The sequence below is a fragment of the Protomyctophum bolini genome, assembly GCF_963924005.1.
Source record: "Protomyctophum bolini genome assembly, chromosome: 19".
NCBI classification, from domain to species: Eukaryota; Metazoa; Chordata; class Actinopteri; order Myctophiformes; family Myctophidae; genus Protomyctophum; species Protomyctophum bolini.
Genome location: NC_137880.1, coordinates 7,905,273 through 7,924,020, shown reverse-complemented (window position 1 = coordinate 7,924,020; position 18,748 = coordinate 7,905,273). Strand labels below are relative to the sequence as shown.

At 43.0% G+C, this 18,748-nt stretch overlaps 3 protein-coding genes across 10 annotated transcripts in view; 2 read left to right on the top strand and 1 right to left on the bottom strand.

Moving 5' to 3' along the window:
• Positions 1-130: 130 nt before the first annotated feature.
• LOC308334538 (E3 ubiquitin-protein ligase TRIM35-like) lies at positions 131-5,841 on the top strand (the record flags this gene model as incomplete). The annotated part of the gene is made up of 2 exons (XM_080791336.1): positions 131-1,564; positions 5,830-5,841. 2 exons carry the CDS (start codon positions 131-133, stop codon positions 5,839-5,841), a joined length of 1,446 nt encoding a protein of 481 aa, XP_080647462.1.
• Positions 5,405-11,476, bottom strand: xrcc3 (X-ray repair complementing defective repair in Chinese hamster cells 3). 5 transcript variants are annotated; one of them, XR_013965880.1, is made up of 8 exons: positions 11,261-11,476; positions 9,813-9,950; positions 9,070-9,282; positions 8,243-8,397; positions 7,371-7,583; positions 6,701-6,747; positions 5,751-6,117; positions 5,405-5,641 (listed from the first exon to the last, which is right to left on the bottom strand). XR_013965880.1 is itself a non-coding variant. In XM_080790966.1 (8 exons), the coding sequence occupies exons 1-7, from the start codon at positions 11,313-11,315 to the stop codon at positions 5,865-5,867; spliced, it is 1,074 nt and encodes a 357-aa protein (XP_080647092.1). In that variant the 5' UTR covers positions 11,316-11,476; the 3' UTR covers positions 5,405-5,806; positions 5,860-5,864. The 5 variants fall into 5 exon arrangements, 4 of the variants coding, with proteins under 4 accessions (XP_080647092.1, XP_080647091.1, XP_080647093.1 ...); XM_080790966.1 differs by having other exon boundaries at positions 5,405-5,806; positions 5,860-6,117; XM_080790965.1 differs by having other exon boundaries at positions 5,405-6,117.
• Positions 11,477-12,154: 678 nt separating this feature from the next.
• Positions 12,155-18,748, top strand: part of brf1b (BRF1 general transcription factor IIIB subunit b) — a 48,396-nt gene continuing 41,802 nt past the window's right edge. The window contains exons 1-2 of one of the 4 annotated variants that reach the window (XM_080790961.1): positions 12,155-12,206; positions 13,925-14,130. In XM_080790961.1, the coding sequence (XP_080647087.1) occupies positions 13,947-14,130 (184 nt within the window). In that variant the 5' untranslated portion in view covers positions 12,155-12,206; positions 13,925-13,946. Of the gene's footprint in view, positions 12,207-12,428; positions 12,645-13,924; positions 14,131-18,748 lie in introns of those variants that run through there. The other 3 variants (XM_080790964.1, XM_080790962.1, XM_080790963.1) reach the window with 3 other exon arrangements.

Genomic DNA, 18,748 nt, shown 5'->3' with positions numbered 1-18,748 from the left:
AACTTGTCGCCGGAGTTTAACCAGAACCAGGATTCACGGTGAAAGTAAACTTCAGGGAACATTCTAGAGGAGAGAGAGAGTTACCACCCCTGACTCCCTGCGTGTTCGTATAGCTTCACTCAGAGATTAAATGGCTTCCACGTCGTCAAGGCTACTTGCTTACTTACTTACATCGTCTCTTCCAGAAGAGGATTGTTCCTGTCCCGTGTGCCGTGACATCTTCAAAGATCCCGTTGTGCTGTCGTGCAGCCACAGCTTCTGCAATGGCTGTCTGCTGGAATGGTGGCGAGATAAGGAAATAAAGGAATGTCCACTTTGTAAGGAGATACATTCAACCGGTCACCCACCCCGTAACCTGGCTCTGAAGAACCTGTGCGCGGCCTTCATACAGGAGAGACACCAGAGAGCTTCAAAGCGCCAGAGAACTTCATCGGGGTCTGAAGATCATCTCTGCGGTCTGCATGCTGAGAAACTCCAACTGTTCTGTCTGGAGTGTCAACAGCCAGTGTGTGAAGTGTGCCTTCATTCAGAAAACCACACCGACCACTGTTTCAGACCCATCGGTGATGCTGCTCTGGAGCACAAGGAGGAAGTCCGGGGATCACTGAAGCCTTTACAGGAGAAACTGGAGGCCTTTAATGAAGTTAAAATAAAAATGTACAGAACAGCGGAACACATTGGGATCCAGGCCCGACACACAGAGAGGCAGATTGAGGAACAGTTTAATAAGCTTCATCAGTTTCTACTATATGAAGAGGAGGCCAGCATCACTGCACTGAGGGAGGAAGAGCAGCGGAAGAGTCAGACGATGATGGAGAAGATTGAGGGTCTGAACAGAGACATATTAACCCTTTCAAACAACATCAGCGCCATAGAGGAGGAGCTGAGAGCCGAACACATCTCGTTCCTGCAGAACTACACACTACTCACACTGCAGGACCCACAGCTGGTTCCGGGTCCGGGAGCACTGATAGACGTGGCCAAACACCTGGGCAACCTGACCTTCAGAGTGTGGTACAAGATGAAGGACATTGTCTCCTACACTCCTGTCATTCTGGACCCCAACACTGCTTTTCCAGCATACACCATGTCTGACGATCTGACCAGTGTGGGATGGCGAGAATGGAAACTTCTGCCGGACAACCCGGAGAGGTTCGATCACCTGGCCGTCGTCCTTGGTTCAAAGGGCTTTAACTCGGGGACTCACAGCTGGACCGTCGAGGTCGAAGACACTGCATGCTGGACGCTGGGCGTGTTGGCAGAGTCTTATCGCCGCAAGGGAGAGGCCGGCGGCCCACACTGGAGGATAGACATACGAGAAGGGGAGTACACAGCATCCTCCTCCTCCTCAGGGCCAGTCACTGTTCTCTCATTGAAGCGGAATCCTCAGAGGATCCGAGTCCAGCTGGACTGGGATGAAGGAACGCTGTCATTCTCCGACCCCGACGCGGAGGACGCGCACATACACACCTTCACGCACGCCTTCTCCGAAACTCTCTTCCCGTTCGTTTGGAGTCAAGCGCTGAGGATGTTACCGGGGACGATCAGTGTGATTGTGGATGACGTAGCTAGACATGACGATGAGGATGATGATGAGGATGATGACGACGATGGTGGTGATGGTGATGATGACGACGAAGATGATGATGATGATGACGACGGTGACGACAATGGTGATGATGATAATGATGACGATGAGGATGAGGATGAGGATGAGGATGAGGATGAGGATGAGGATGAGGATGAGGATGAGGATGAGGATGAGGATGATGATGATGATGATGAACTCTGTTTAGTTAGTTGGGCTCTGCAAGGCTATACTTAAAAATTACATCACTTCATGTGATGTCAACAACATGTTATATCAATTGTTTAGATAATGATTGACTAGTGGCTATTATCAATACGTCTATGATCAATAATAATTATGTAACATGCCAGTGTTTACATTTCTTGATATACCTAATTGTACTTATTGCTGCTGTCAGGCAGAAGATTCTTATCTCCATATATTATCCAACTTATTTTGTCCCTTTCATAAATCTACTTTTTACTACGTTTGCCTGCAGTTACTTTGCAGATTGAGATGATTAAACACAAATCAAATCATCAAATAAAAATATTCAACTTGTTTTTTCCAAACATAGCAGCTCTACAAGCTCAGTATAGGCATTCGCGTCTTGACAGCCCGTACATCCAAACAGAAAAGTCCTATCTGATTTTATGAAATGACTTTAAACAACATTAAATTAACTTTGTCACTCACTTTGCCACTCGATTTCCCATGCACTTTATGCATGTGCATTGCATACCCTCTACCAGAGGTGGTCGGCCGCCCGGGCACCCATAGACTATGGAATGCTCTACCGGTGCATGTAAGATTAGCACCATCTGTGCCTGTATTTAAGTCACTTTTGAAAACTCACCTTTACACAGAATGTTTTTGACCCTTTATATAGGAGATTGTTCATTTTTAACTGCTGCTATGTTGTCTTCTTTTCTTTATGTTTCTAGTTTTTAAACTGCCCTTGATTATTATATGTTGTTTGTGTTTTTTTAACCTTGTACTGTACAGCACTTTGGAACCTTGCTCTGAAAGGTGCTATATAAATAAAGTTCATTATCAATGGCAATGCCATCAGTGAATAATGCCTGCATGGAAAACATGCATTTTTAGAAAATAAATTAAAAAATCAGGAAAAAAGATCAGGAAAGCACGAAGAGTTGGAATGGCACATCTGGTAACAGTCACATCTGCAACATGAATGCCTTTCAAATTATGAATTAAATTGTCACAATAATAAATTAAAAAATAAATATCACTACAAAGACGTGATTTGGTGTGTCAAGCCAAAACTATAGACTCACATGTCAGTTTGTAAATGCTTCAGCCCATGAAACTGCTTTCCCAGAGAGCTTTGTAGGACTTGGTAAAGTTGCTTCATATGAACCAATTACCAATCAGTCCAAATTGGGTCATGATTATAATGGCATGAAATTAAGTGGTGGAAAAAAGTAGCTTACTCACATTTTTTGTTTTACTAAAGTAAAAGTATCAATACTACAATGTAGAAACACTCTGTTACAAGTAAAAGTCTGTAATTCAAAATGAACTTGAGTAAGTACAAAAGTATAGGCTATTGGCATGTAGAACTACTTCATACTAATGTAGAACTACTTCATACTAATGTAGAACTACTTTATACTAATGTAGAACTTCAAGTAGCCTATACCAACAGTAGAAAGTACTCATTATGCAGAATGTCCCATTTCACAAGTTTTCTAATTTATAAAATGAATTAAAAAATCTGTAGGAAATAGCAGATCTACAAGCTCACAATGTGTCACATCACAATGGAAGTGATCTTGTATAACAGATATATCAGCTATTTCCGTGTATAGGGTTAAAGTTGGTTAATGTAGGCCTATGTTGTAATAATAACCCAAATCTCCAAAGTAGCCTAACTAGTAACTAAAGGTTTCAAATAACTGCAGTGGAGTAAAAGTATAATATTTGCCTCTGAAATGTAGTGGAGTAAATGTAATTAATTGGGGATACTTCTCAAAAGTGGAAGTCTTGGCCCTCTGCACTTGGACCGCCTGGGATTAGCATAATATAGTGAGCTCCCTGCAGAAGGTACTATACATATAAAAGTAGGCATACTCTCAGTACACTGACTATTAAACAGTATAAAAGTACTCTCAGTACACCAACAGTATATTACAGTATTAACAGGTATTCCTAGTCAAAGTGGAAGTGAAACAGAGTGATGTTTAGGATTAAATAAACAATAGCCTATACCCAGTAATGTCTGTAAATGTATGAACAATCAATCAACATATCTATACCAGTATTGTTTAGAATTTAGATAGACACTTATTATAGGATCCATTCACTTCATGGGGCCACTCCAATGGTGGCTCTTCTACATAGACTTCTATATTGGCAAAGTGCTATAGGCGAAGAGTATAGTCTTGCGTTGCCAGACTATTTCGAGATTGTGGAATAGTTTTCTGGATACGCGAGACTAGGCGAAGACTAGTGACAAGTCCTGGACTGGAAGTTGGCAGAATGCACTGGACTCGCGGGCAACAACAGGCCATGGCTTTAATGATCTTAAATTCCTTAATTTTACATCATTTTTTAGTGCATCAAACGTTACAGAGACTTTAGTTGTCACTGTGCAATCCTTTAAAACAGTTGTCTAATATTGCTAATATTTGCACCGCCCTCAATGTATTTCAAACTCCAATTATTGTCACACTCCAGGGCAGGGCTGCATGAACAGTGCTCATGTGCTGTTTTCTGACCCCTCAATGGCGCCGCTCTCTCGGCTATGGCTCTGGTATTTGATAGACCATATTTTTATTGTATTATTCCAATGTATCATTCACTAAATAAGGCCTATTCATAGTCCCATTTTCATAGTCCCACCCAAGAGGTGAAAAAACAGTGAGCGCTATGTCATGTTGTAGTTTTCGGTGGTCACCTCTTCACCGAAAACCGGACTACCGGGGTATATGAATAGGCCTTTAATAGCTTTCAACAACGTACAATAAATAAATAAATCGAGACCTACACCATTCAACTCGCGTCCTCCAAATAAGTTCGGGTATTATTATTATTTAAATAACTTATTATGGCAGTCACACTTTGGGTAAAGTGATGATAATATAAGGACAGTGTCCTGTTTTCCTTTGAATCGAGCACAGCTCCAAAACTGTTCTTGAGATTAGTTCTGAAGCTGTTTAGTTCTGAAGCTGAGTCGTCAGCGTGCGTTGACACCAAGCCCTCTACGTGGCTGCTTGGCATACCATTACATTACAAGTTGTGTGATTATTTTATTATTTTAAGTAGGCTACTTATATGTGTGTGGGTGAGTCTAGTCTAGAAGTTATTGAAGGGAGAAGTAGGCTTACATCAGACATACTAAGGCTCTGTTCCATTTAGTGTGCAGTGGTTCTCAATCTTTAATTAAGGACCCCCATAACTCTGAGAGTGTACAAATGGAACCAAATGGACCCTTACCATGATAGATTCAGCAAAAACACCCAACATTTTTTCTGGTGACTGATATTGTCCTAATATGTGAGGAGGCTGTGGTTTTTCTTTTACCTTTTTTATCATTTATTTGTAATAATTATTTTGGAAAAGAACCTCTTCCAGTGCCGTTGAAAAATAAATGATTACCTAAAGTAAGTAGGTAATGGCCTTAGCGGTCCAGGCACCTTAGCTGGTAATCCAGCATTACAATAATGCGGTTCGAATCCCGATCCCGACGAACTTTGCCTCCCTCCTTTCATGTCAACTTACTATCCATCAATAAAGGCAAAACAATCCCCAAAAGATATCTTAAAAAAGTAAGTAGGTAACCACACATGTCCTTAATAAAGCATTTTATTATGTACACATACTCAAAACTGTATTTAACAATAGCACAAAACAATTAAAGAATAACAAGAACGTATTTAAAACAAACAAAAGCAAGGCAAAAAACATGTAAAATATGTACAGTAATCCAGTGGTCTAATGTCTTATGTCCTAATGTCCTTCACATTGAAAAGGTCGAGTTCCCTGCAGTAAATCCATGGAACACTTTTGAGGTGATTTTCAACGTGCTCTGTGTGTGCGCGTTGACGCCTGTCAATCACCTGTCAATTATGTCAAGAATTGACATTAGAGACAACCCGTCAATCATCTGCCACATGATGACGTTAGACATCTGTCACATCATGTCTTGTGCCGACACCTGTAAATGTAAATGTCACGGCAGTGAGACAGCTTGTCAGCCTGTCTGTGGGACACCTGTCTCACTCCTTTGCTTCCAGAGACGGCAGTGAGACAGCTGTCTGTCTGACACCCGTCACTCCTTCCCTCCAGACGGCAGTGAGACAGCGGTCTGTCTGACACCCGTCACTCCTTCCCTCCAGACGGCAGCGAGACAGCTGTCTGTGGGCAGGTGAGGAGCGAACACCACCTCCAGCCTGCGGAGGACGCTGGTCTGGTCGCCCCTGGCGACCGCCTGGTTGTCCCGGAGACGCCTCAGCATCAGCCGAACCGTCACCTGATTGGCCCAGACGAGACCCAGCGCCGGCAGCACGTCACTGCACACCTGACTGACACGTGGGCAGACCGATGGACAGACAGCCAGGACAGACAGACAGACAGACATTGTTACATTGAATTTAAACATTGTTTAAATGCACCTAAACATTGTTTAAACTAAACTGTAATAAAACAGCGCAATGCGACTTTCCTCTTCTACCACCTGATTTGAACCTGGATAATGACCGATGAACTCAATAACGGGCCGCATGTCTGATCAAAGACTCGGAGCACCTGCTGCGCTGCTTGATGTTGTGCTGTACCCAACATGGCAGCCATGGAAAACAAACGGGCAATGCAAATAGACGACGCAGTAACCAAACATTGAGGCGACCGTGACCACCCAGCGCAACACCATAAGCATTACCATAAGCAAGGAAATACTTTGGTTATACTTTTGGATCAGTTCATGAATTAAGTAGCCGTGCAATATACAATAAATAATATAACGCCGGTCGTTGTTGAGAAATGCAACCCTTCGGCCCAATCACCCTGTCGGGTTTTAATTCTAAATTATGAATTAGCCCTTGCTTATAGCATACTCTACCATACAGATACAGAGGAATACATTTTATTCATAAGAACAGTGTTTACCCAAAGCTGCAGGCAACAGGGTCTGACCTGTCCACAACGTCAGTCACCTGCGGAGAGAAGCCACAACAACATCCTAGATCAGTGACATTGACAATTTACAATGTAGGCATTGAGCAGACGCTCTTAACCCATTCTGACCTGAGATCAGATTCTAAAAATGTCTTCTACATCCGGACAGTTTTCCATTCTGACCTGAGATCAGATTCTAAAAAATGTCTTCTATGTCAGTCGCTCTTCGATTTTTCAAAAATAGCAGACCTACAAGCTCATAGCGCGCCACTCGGTGGCGCGCTATGAGCTTGTAGATCTGCTATTTTTCAAGACGGGAACCCCTTTTTTGGTTGTTGTGTGTGTGCCATGTACAGGTACAGTATATATAGCGTTTTCTTTTCGTGTGCTTTTTGAATAACATTTTCTTCAGAAAGTGGGAGATATGCAAGCTCATATCGTGTCACATTCATGATGCGATGCGAGTTTGTAGATCTGTTATTTACTCAACTTTTTCCATATTTATTTTTTACCTGATCTGCACTGATCTCATAAAAATGGCCAATATGGAATCCTCACGACGGAGAACTTGAATCCACGCACGCACACACACACACACACACACACACACACACACACACACACACACACACACACACACACACACACACACGCCCCCCACCTGGTTAAGACAGAGGACAGGTGTGTTGTGGGCGTGGCTCAGGCGATGCAGCGTAGCGGCTAACGCTAGCAGGCAGCGTGACCTCTGGATGACCTCTCTGGCGGTGAACTCTGACCTGAAGAGAGCGGCGACCGAATCCACGACGACCAGACGAACCCGACCGGACGACAACAGGACCGCCAACCGCTGCTTCAGGAAGAGCTGCAAGTCTGTCTGAACACACACACACACACACACACACACACACACACAGGTTTAACGTGGTTAAAGATGGGGCGCAATGGCTCTATCGGTCATTTTTATTTTTGAAGTTTCAGTCTGAAACCGGAAGCCTCTGTGTTTCTGCACCAATCAGAGCGTTGCATCCCTTCAGGCTATGGGACGTTAATGTCTACACACCAGTGGTTCCCCCCCCCCCACATTGACACTAATTACTAATTAGCCCGTAGAACCCCATGTGAAGAGATATGCCAGGGACCCCCCATAAGAGAAGACTTCTGCGGCTCTAGCAGTGATTCTCAACCCGTTAAATTTCAAGGACCCCCAGTTTGACATGCATTAGTCTACGGACCCCCATTTAACGGCATTTCTATCTCTGGGACCCCCCAATTTATATTGTAAAATCAATATTAATTTGAGTTTGTACACTCTCAGAGTTATAGACCCATAAGGGTCCATTTGATTCCAAACTATCATTTAGAACCACTGGTTCCCAAAATGGGAACATCTACATCTGCGCGTGGACTCTGTTTTATGGGAAAGGTAAGCTGCAAGCAGCAACACAACTGCTAATGAATATAATTAAACATTAATAAATTAAAGCATAAAACTATGAAATAGGGAGATATGAGGTTTCGCATGTTGGGTCTCACCAGGTCAGCCATGTGTTCAATATAGATGTTGTCAGAGAACGACCGGCTGGCCAGCAGCCAATCAGGAACGTCCGCTCGTAGCTCGGCATGATGGGAAATGAGCTGCATCAGGCGTCTGATGGGGAAGGGGTCCTCTGTACAGATGTACACTGCTCCTGGCGCACACACACACACACACACACACACACACACACACACACACACGTGCCTTCTATATCAGTAGTTCTCAAATGTTCTCATGCCAAGGAGCCCCAAAAGGACTGGTTATTGTGTGGACTAAACAGTAGGGCTGTCCCAGAGCAGTCCCAGTATAGACAGAGTTGCGACATTGAGGGGGCAGAAAACAGCCCCGGACACGTGGTTCATGTACTCGCGTGAGCCCATAGACTCCAATGCATTCCGGAAAACTTCCGGTGTCCCTATATTCGCCGCGCTATGAGCTTGTAGATCTGCTATTTTTTTTTAATCGTGAAAATGTGACACAAATCTTTGAATATATATTCTTTCAGAGCGAACGTTTTTAACCCAGACCTTTGCTTCTGAGGGGTTCCTGGAATAACATATTTTCAGATGGGGATCGGCGGCCAATTACAATATTTGGGGTCCTTGACATGAAATATTGAGCTCCACTGACATAGAAACATAGGTACGGTATTTCAGAAAACTGTCAGGATTTACATTTCAATGTCAGTCAGGCCTAAATGGGTTAACATAAACTTGCTTATATATCCTATTTTCTTTCTTCCAAATATTAGATAATTAATATAACAAATTAAGCCAAACAAACAAGTATTGGACTAATGGCGGTCAGGGCTACTAGTACTAACCAGCATTCAGTCCTCCGTACTCGGCAGGTAGTTGGACTGACAGACACAGCTGAAGGGCCAGCTGGGTCTTTCCGGCTCCTGAGGGCCCCGCTAGCTCCGTGAGGCCCCTGAGAGGCAGGCCTCCCCTCAGCAGGGCGTCCAGGACCGGGCAAGACACGCTGAGTCTCTGGCCCGAGTCCAACCAGGGACACTGGCCACGGTACACCTGCAGAGCTACGCACACACACACACACAGTCGCACGCACACAGTCGCACACACACACACACACACACACACACACACAAGTGAGAAATTAGGTAATACGCCACGGCCTGCCAAAATACATTTTTGTTGACAAAATCAACTGTAGATTTAGTTGACTAAAATCGTATGATATTTAGGATTAGAGTCTGATAACCCTAACCCTGATATTTAAACCATGACATTTCAGAAGACTAAAGTTTGATTAAAACATAAAACATCATCATACATCACATTCCGTGCTCAGCCAATCAAATCATCACATTCCGTGGTACACACAAAGGGTTATAGGTCAAAACGTCAAGTGGGCTATTGGGGGCACCACCATGCGGCCAATTAAAAGGTTCTTACTTGGCATATGGAACAGATTAGCTGCTTGCAGACACCGACAGACACACAGACTGACTGGGGCAAAAACATTTAAGGTGTAAAGAATGTCAGTGCATACTGCATAGACAGGCCCAACCATGTGTGTGCATGCGCGTGCGTGTAGTGTGTGTACCTGTAACAGGTGTGTGCCTCTGGTAGGATGCAGCCACGGCCTTCTGCAGCTGCTGAACGTCGCTCCTGGACAGTCGCGTTCTCCGCTGCAGGTCTGCTGCCGACAGAACCAGGATCTCCTTGAACGACTTCACCTCGGCTGAAAGAACACCACATCGTCATGGCGGAGGAGTCACTTTCGCACTTTGATGCTCGGGGAGGGACAGAAACTAGAAAGACTCGCTTTGTGTGCCAACAGGTGATATTACATGCTCCACATACTACTAGGCTCTATGCACTGCGAATAAATTGGGCCTTTTCACCTCCCTTTTGTAATGCGGGAGCTAGCAAAAACTTTTCTGGGAACTCGGATTACTTTGTTACTTACTTCACAGGTGTTACCAATTATACTCAAACAGAGTCAGGGTGCTGATTGATATTGTGCATGTTGGCTCGCTGGAAACACGACTGCTACACCATTGGGTCTCAAAGTGTGGTCCAGGTGTAACGCCTGGGAATCGCACCCGGGTCTCACCGCATGGAAAGCCAAGCCAAAGGTATATCCTTGTAACTCGTGGGAGATATTAGACTTTCAGGCCATCAGGCTGAGGTTGTGAGGCACTCTGCTACACTGGTGCCATCATGGTTCCTTGAGGGGGTTCCGAATGGACCCTTACAGATGTGTGTAACTCATGGAACCAAATAAATGGACCCATAATTTGTACACTCTCAGAGTCAATGGGGGTCCTTGACATTAAAAGGTTTGAGAACCACTGTGCCACACTAAATGGAACAGAGCCTTCATTACTGGTAGTAACACATGTTAAGGAAGTAATTAATGCAGAGGCCCAATTTATATATGACTGGCGGCTGTACATACAGATATTAATATTACCCTAGACAGCTGTCAGGAGTAATGCCATGCAAACCCCATCCACATTTTTAACACATGCTGATGAATGCTGATAAAATAATTCAACTCCCAGCATTTTGTTTTATAAGTAACTACTCATCATCATGTGGTATTGACAAGCATGAATTTAACTCCTTCACAGTGACATCACTATGGTGGGAATGCCATTGATAATTTGGACCCTTAAAAATCATTGGTTTCATTTTACATTCTCAAGAGTGAAATTATTGTTATTTGTTATACATATGCATTACGTATTTTACAAGAAGTCTACACATTTGAGAATGTAGTTCTCTTGTTATTATGATCAACGTTTATTATCTCTGCTAATGTACCAATACCAACATCAATACAGCATTTACCACATGGAACTGTGTTGGGCAAAATCACATCCAACGATAACAAACTATTCTTTAGTTACTTTAGTATTGGAATTTGGGTCTCATCGAGAGGCTAAATCTCAACAAATGAAATGGTGGTCCGTTGCTCAAGAGTGGAATAAATGTAATGGGCCTTTTGATGTGTGAAAAAGGTTGAAACCCACTGAAATGTACTACCTCTTTGCACAGCGCTGATGATTCTGGGGTTCAGCTCCAGTTGGTCCCACTTCATGTTCACTTCATTTCCCGCAAATGCTTCTAAGTTCTTCCTACTTCAATTTCAATTAAAATGAGCTTCATTGGCATGAGAAAACATACCTTTACATTGCCATAGCAGCAAGTGTCACTGTCAAAATATAATAAAAACTGTTGAAAATGGTGAAAGCACATACAGTTCATGGTACCGCATGTTGTAAACAGAGCTACTTGCTGCTCTGTCCGCGGACCGCCTACAGTGTTCTGTATGATCCGCTCATTTCGCACGCACACACTCACAGACTACAACACGGGCAGTGTCCGTATCCGCTCTCGACCGGATCTGCAAACTGCAGCGTGAACCGATCCTTCATTCTACACCCTAGTCCACTTTCCAATGACCGCGCAACAAAGTGTTGCCATGTTGGCTTAAGTTCCGCAACTATTGGCTTGTTTTTTCCCCCAGAGTTGAGGGGGGAAAGGGTGAGATGCTCAGTGACAGACAGTGGGCTTGTTTTAAAAATGCGGTGGCTTTGGCAAATTAATCTAACAAGCAACATTTCTTTAATTGATAAATAGAATTCCATATTCCATATAGGTTTAAGGGAGTGTGAATGACATTGAACAACATAATGGGTCTGGTCTTGGTCTTAAACCCTGGCTGTATGTATAATAAATGACCAAAACATAAAATGGTATAGACCCATAAAGTCATTATAATGATGTATGCATCTAATTGCTTTTATGATGACTATATGCCATATTATTGCTTGTATTGGCTTGTTTCGAGCCAATACAAGCCAACTCGAGGTGGGTTGGCTCATTTCTTTCACGAGAGTTGGCAACACACTGACGCCATCACCACGCGACTGAGCCTCCCGGTCGGCGGACGGAACCATCGCAAAACAACGCCGTTGTGGGTACCGGGGTGCGAAAAGAACCCTATTCCAACTCCCTCCCCTGAGCAGGAGCAATGCTATTACATATGACTGTTAATGTACTTACTGAATAAATAACAAAGGCGTTGAAATGAGTTGAAAATGTGTGTTTTAAGTAGCAGCGTTTAAAATAAACCCCACAACGAGTTGGATTGTCTACGTCATCTCCACCCGCCGCTTCAGCAGCAAAACAACAGACCTAATCGATTGAACTATCACAACATTTCTTCTCAATATTATTCCATGATATTGGCACGGTGGTTAATTTGTTAATAACCACGAGCATCATCATGCAATCTCTGCCGAAACTCATTCAAATACCACGTTAAGAAACGAACTTAGCGCCAAACATCCTGCTGTATTTGCCCCCACTTTTTATTTTTATTTATTTTTTAATATATCTGTTGTTTTTATCTGCATATCTGCCGGTAAGTTTATCTATGAACGTATTGCTCGTTGTATTTCAGTTGCTCTGGTAGTTTCGAGTTATTATGATCGTCGCTGTAGTGACGTCCTGTGTTTACACTACTTAGCTGAGTGGATAGAGAGGCCGCACGGGAACCACAAGGTCCCAGGTTCGTGTCCGGGCTATGTAACTACCCGTGTTAATAACCCCCTTAGAGCTGCCGTAATCAACCGTTTTAATTTCAATGTCTATTATTTAGTCAGCATTTGAGCCACGGGCCACCATTTGATCTCTCAGACTCAAGAATATTTTGTTATCGTTGTCGCCCATGTTGTCGACTGAGGGAACATACTGGGGCTGGCTACACGTCAGTGCCGTCTCTACAGGGGGGCACTGTAGAGACGTAAATATATACTGTATGTTCAAATTAATTGAATAGAAATGCAAGGTAATATATGCATGCAGAAGACATTATAATGTTCAACATATTTGTATTTGTTTGTTTGTTTGCTTCTGGCTAGGGGGAACACTGGTTTTAAAAGTCACAACATGTTGTGGTGTGTGTGTGTGTGTGTGTGTACAGTACACTAGCAAGTAGCAACTCATCTCAGGTTGAATCAGTAACAACAATTTAAATAAGTTCAACAGCACTATAATGCAAAAATAACCTGCATCCCCATTAGTATAGTTTTAACATTGACCAGACTTGACATGACAGAGCATTGTAGCATAACCCCAGCAGACCAGTAAGCAGTGTATCAAAAGCTTTAATAAAAAACATTACATACACTCCTAGATAGATTGTTCATACACTTTTATAAGCTGCACCAATTAATTTAATTAAAATGTAATTAGAAATGTAACCACAATTTCATCATAGCTGAGATTCAAACTCGGTTCTCCTGGCCCAAGTGCTGCATTTTCTACCACTAAGCTACTATAGAGCCTCCCTGCTTGCTCGCCCTCGGGGAGAAATGTACTGTAGACGTTCAGGCACGACAGGCAGTTCCTCTTCTCAACCAATAGGTGGCATTACCATACCACTAAACGTGTCAATAGAAGAGCAGGAACACCAAATATGCACCACCACAGTTGATAATGTATAAAGTGATATTTCTTTGTTAAACTAAGTGTTACATGGTACATTAATATATTCTGAGTGTTTGCTATATATAAAAGCAAGGATTTTTAACTAAATGTAACTGTATATTCGGGGCAGCCGCATATACCGTATATCATTTTGGAGGGGGCTCTTTGACTTTGAAACAGTTTCGAGAACTATACCATTTTGTGTCCCAACAGAAGCGGCGCCACGTCGTCAACCATGGCGCCCCGGCTGTGTAAGAACTGCGGCTGCTCCGACATCGACTTGGACCAGGCCAGAGGGAACGCGGTGTGCACCAGCTGCGGCTCCGTGCTCGAGGACAACATCATCGTCTCCGAGGTGCAGTTTGTGGAAGGCAGCGGAGGCATCTCCTCCGCCGTGGGCCAGTTCGTCTCTGCAGACGGTAAGAGGGAACGCCGACAACTGCCGTCGTCTATTATATAGTAGTCCGGAGTCTTCTCAACCTTTTCAGGCTGTGAGAATAATCATATTTGAACTGGGGACCCCCCCAAAAAAAAGAATATAATCCCACCAAATAAGCATATTTTAACTGGGAGGAACTAGTGGGACCCCGCTGACAAGCAGTCAGAGTCAAATGCTGATTGTATAATTCACCAAACATCCAGTATTTTGGTATTTTGACAATGGCTACATGTGTATTCCCTCATAACACACCTGGAATAATCACATGACGTTAGGCTTTCAGTTAAACATAGTTGTGTTGCTTGGAGTTTTGTGGCACGTTCCTCTCCTTGTTTTAACATAAAGCTGTGGCTAGCATTCCACAGACGGGCTGAGAGCGACAAGAGAGTTAAAACAGTGATTCTCGACATGTTGAATTTCTAGGTCCACCAGTTTGATATGCATTAGACCAGTGGTTCCCAAACATTTTAGGAGAAATCAGACGTTTCACTCAGACCCAAACTATAGTGAAATGTACAAGCTCACGGCTTCGGCTTCTCACTGCACTGCAAGCTTGCAGATCTGTAACTTCTTAAACATATGTTTCCAATTTAGGGGATTTATTTGACTATTTTATTTCATCTGTGTGATTCTTTATGGAAACAGTTTGAATTTGTTTTCAACTCATGAACATTTTTGAATTTACGTGGAAATCTTTAGAAAATCATTTAAAAATAATAGTATTACATAAGTGACAAAATGTAGGGGAAAGAAATCACTCCCGATCCGATTCTGATCATTTGATTTTGATTATCTGACAACCTTAATCTACTCTGTAAAATCCTCAGTGTTCATTTAACACTGGAAGTGTATTTGGGTTCATTTTGTACACTCTTGTACATTTAGTGTCCGGGTAGCTCAGTCGGTAGAGAGCTCTCACCTTCATGGGTTTGATCCCGGGCACCACCAAACCAGCCTATGGCTTGTAGCAAGTCATGCGGGAAGTACTGGGAGCTGATGGTAGGTGTGGCGCTCCACCTCAGCCTCCATCACCCAGGGGTCTAGCGCATTGTAACGGGGACAGACTCCTGCGTGTTACCAACTGATACCGACAATAAGCCACTCCTGGCCTATACATATGTACATTTTATTTATTGTCAGTTATATTGGCCAGCCCTCTATAGCTGCAAGCACTGACATTTCTACTGTTGAACTCTTAATAGTGGCTCGGCTGAACAGAGGTCTGAGAGAGCTGAGAAAAGGAAGCAGTCATTCCGTTTCACGAAAAAGTCTTTTAAAATATATATATAATTTTATTTTTGAATTTCCATTTCCGACAAGCATCAAGCTATATATAGGCTTAATTTGATTGTATTAGGACAAATCTGTCACTTTCAGAGCTTCCGTTGCTCCAGGCTGTATGATGGGAGCATTTGAAAATGTCTATGGCTGGTGAGACTATATAATATGCCTTGCCCTCGACTGTCCTTCATGCAATACCCATCATCAGTCAGTAGGTGTCCTAGTTGGCCACAGTATTGTAATGTCTCAGTAGAAGAGCAGGTAGACAACAGTATTAATATACTATACTATACTATACTATACGATTGGTGGAAATAATGTTTTATTCACTGAAGAGTTAAGGGTTGCAGCATGTTATGCATTTGCTTCTACCGGTTACCCATCTAGGATCTGATCCAGTCTGTTTCTAGCAAAAATGTAACTAATTCAGCAGCAGTTTAACAATAGTGTTTCCTATCAGTCAGTTTGATTCTTCATATCTATATGAGTGAAACAGCCTGGATGATTTTTTTTAAATTATTCAAACAGTTCTTATATGAGGCGATCTAAAATCCCCTTATGGGGAAATCGGGATTACAATGCAAATAAAAAAGTACATGAACCTCTACCGATATTGACGTCAGACTTCGGTGCTCTATGTGTTGATTGCAATGTCAATACGAACACAAACTCATACATCAGTTGACATTTTATTGACATTGAAAGTGATGCTGGTTGTGTCCGGAGAAGAAGTATATAGTCTGTTCCAGAGAGGTCAGACCCTCAAGTCACATCTTTGACCTGAGAAAGAAGAGAAAATATCCCTTTTAATATGATCATAACACATTAAGAGTTGTTCCGTTACCGGTCTCGGGATCGGTATCGGCGAGTATGCCAGTCTAAATGGTCACAATGATATGTATTTACATTAACAGGCCCGTCGTGATTAATTGATTGTCAAACAAAGATTTGCAATTAACAATTTAATTGTGGTTTTTTTGGCATTGAACATTGGGAGCGTTTGCCCTTTATGCTTCGTAATCACACACTGCACAGGACAACTGCACATAGAAAGAAATCACTGACACATTTAATAATTTTTCATATTTTTCAAAAACCTTTCAAAATAGCGGAAATAGGTGATCTACAAGCTTACAACACGTCAGGAAGTGACGTTTTGTAAGATGGTAGATCTGCCATCCCGACTGGGAATAGTGTTTACAGCTATATATATATCTTGTGTTGTGTTTATAGCAGACCCCTCACTCAAATGTGCACTTGCAGTTTGGGCAACTCGAAAGCAAACTCCAGATGCCCCAACATTTTATTTACTTGCCATAGTGTTAACCCCTGTGTCGGATCGGTGGTTAGACTGGCATATTCGCCGATATGACCAAATAAGGGCCGATCCGATCCTTTACCAATACCGATACAGTATCCCAACAATAATGGGCTTGCTACTCGAGCACACTATAATAAGTTATACATGGATACAAGCTTTGTGTCAGACAGCGACTACTATACAAAACCTCAATTTAATCGTTTTTTTGAGGGGCACAGGTTTAACGTTTGTCTTTAGTTCAAAGTTGTTTTGAAGGGAGAATTTACGTCATAATGTGTCGTTTACGTCATATTGTCTCTTTCTTGTTGATAGCGTTTAATGTTTGTGTTGGCACCGTTTGTCTTAAATCACCATTACCTGTGTTGTTTTATAGTAATGTTTAATCATAGCCTTTGGACTGAAACTTAATTTAGTTTTAGTCACATTTTAGTCACCTGGAATGTCTTAGCGTTAGTCTAGTTTTAGACTAAAATCTTATGACATTTAGTCGACTAAATCTACAGTTGATTTAGTCGACTAAAATGTATTTTGGCGGGCCTTGATGCCGTCGCAATGAGTGTTTTTACACTATTTTCCGCATGCAACCAAGTGTAAAATGACTTATACTGGATCTCTTGTCCACTAGTCCCTTCCTAACAGTTTAGTCTAGTTTTTATTTGTCGAGGAAATTGTCAGTATATTTAGTCTTAGTCATCGTAGCTTAGTTTTCATTTAGTTTCCATTAGTTTTTGTCAGTGAAAAAAGGTATTCGACGAGCATTTTTCGTCTTAGTTTTAGTTGACGAACGCCTAATCAACATGAGGTAGACTTTAATATATTAGCGCCCCTCACTTCACACGGGTGTATTTTAATAAAGTTTCATTAGTTCAACTTACATGATTTTCTTATGAAAGCATTACTGGCAATGAATGAATGACAGTTTACTTGTGTGACAGCACTGGCGTTGTGTCGTTGCGTCTCACTAAGCCTAAGTGATGACTGCTTCCAAATCGCCGTGCTGTTCTGCTGCTGGGGGTCCCATAGTCTGCGGTGCGGGGTGGCCTGTAGTATGTTGTGCTGGGGACCCCGTGGTCTGTTCTGATGGGGACCCTGTAGTCTGTTGTGCTGGCGGCCCCGAAATCTGGTGCACTGGGGGTCCACTCACTCCACTGGTCTGTTGCACTGGGGCCCCCGTAATCTGTTGTGCTGGGGGCCCACTGGTCTGTTGTGCTGGGGGCCCACTGCTCTGTTGTGCTGGGGGCCCCATACTCTGTTGTGCTGGGGGGCTCCATACTCTGTTGTGCTGGGGGCCCACTGGTCTGTTGTGCTGGGGGCCCACTGGTCTGTTGTGCTGGGGGCCCACTGGTCTGTGGTGCTGGGGGCCCCATAATATGTTGTGCTGGGGACCCCATACTCTGTTGTGCTGGGGACCCCATACTCTGTTGTGCTGGGGACCCCATACTCTGTTGTGCTGGGGGACCCATACTCTGTTGTGCCGGCGGTTCCATAATATGTTGCGGTGGGGCCCCCATAATCTGTTGTGCTGGGGGCCCACTGATCCGTTATGCTGGGCGGGGTCCACTGGTCCGTTATGCTGGGGGAACAGTTTCCATTCACCTGGAAAAAATAAATTTCAAGTGAAACATCAGTGCCCAATATCATGCTGTGGAAGTGTTCTAATTGGCAGAGTTATCAAAAGGTCTGATGCTGTTGCGATTGACGCAGTGCAATGATGACTAAAACTAAGACTAAATATACTGACCATTTCGTCAACAAATACAATCTAGACTAAAATGTTAGGGAGGAACTAGTGGACAATAGATCCAGTATAAGTCATTTTATTTTACACTTGGTTGCATGCTGAAAATAGCTGATCTACAAGCTCACACGCGTCACGCTGCGACGCATTGTGGGCTTGTAGATCAGCTATTTTCAGCGAGTCATTACGATGGCATCAAGTCCCGCCAAAACACATTTTGTTCAACAAAAATCAGCTGTAGATTTAATCGACTAAAAT

Excerpts from the sequence above, each read along its gene's own strand:
- xrcc3 (XM_080790965.1), bottom strand. The coding sequence starts at position 11,315 with ATGAAGTGGGACCAACTGGAGCTGAACCCCAGAATCATCAGCGCTGTG. Across the intron at positions 8,398-9,069 it reads GTACGGAGGACTGAATGCTG|GAGCAGTGTACATCTGTACA; the intron begins GTTAGTACTAGT and ends TGTGTGCGCCAG. Across the intron at positions 6,118-6,700 it reads CCTGTTGCCTGCAGCTTTGG|TCAGGTGTGCAGTGACGTGC; the intron begins GTAAACACTGTT and ends CCCACGTGTCAG.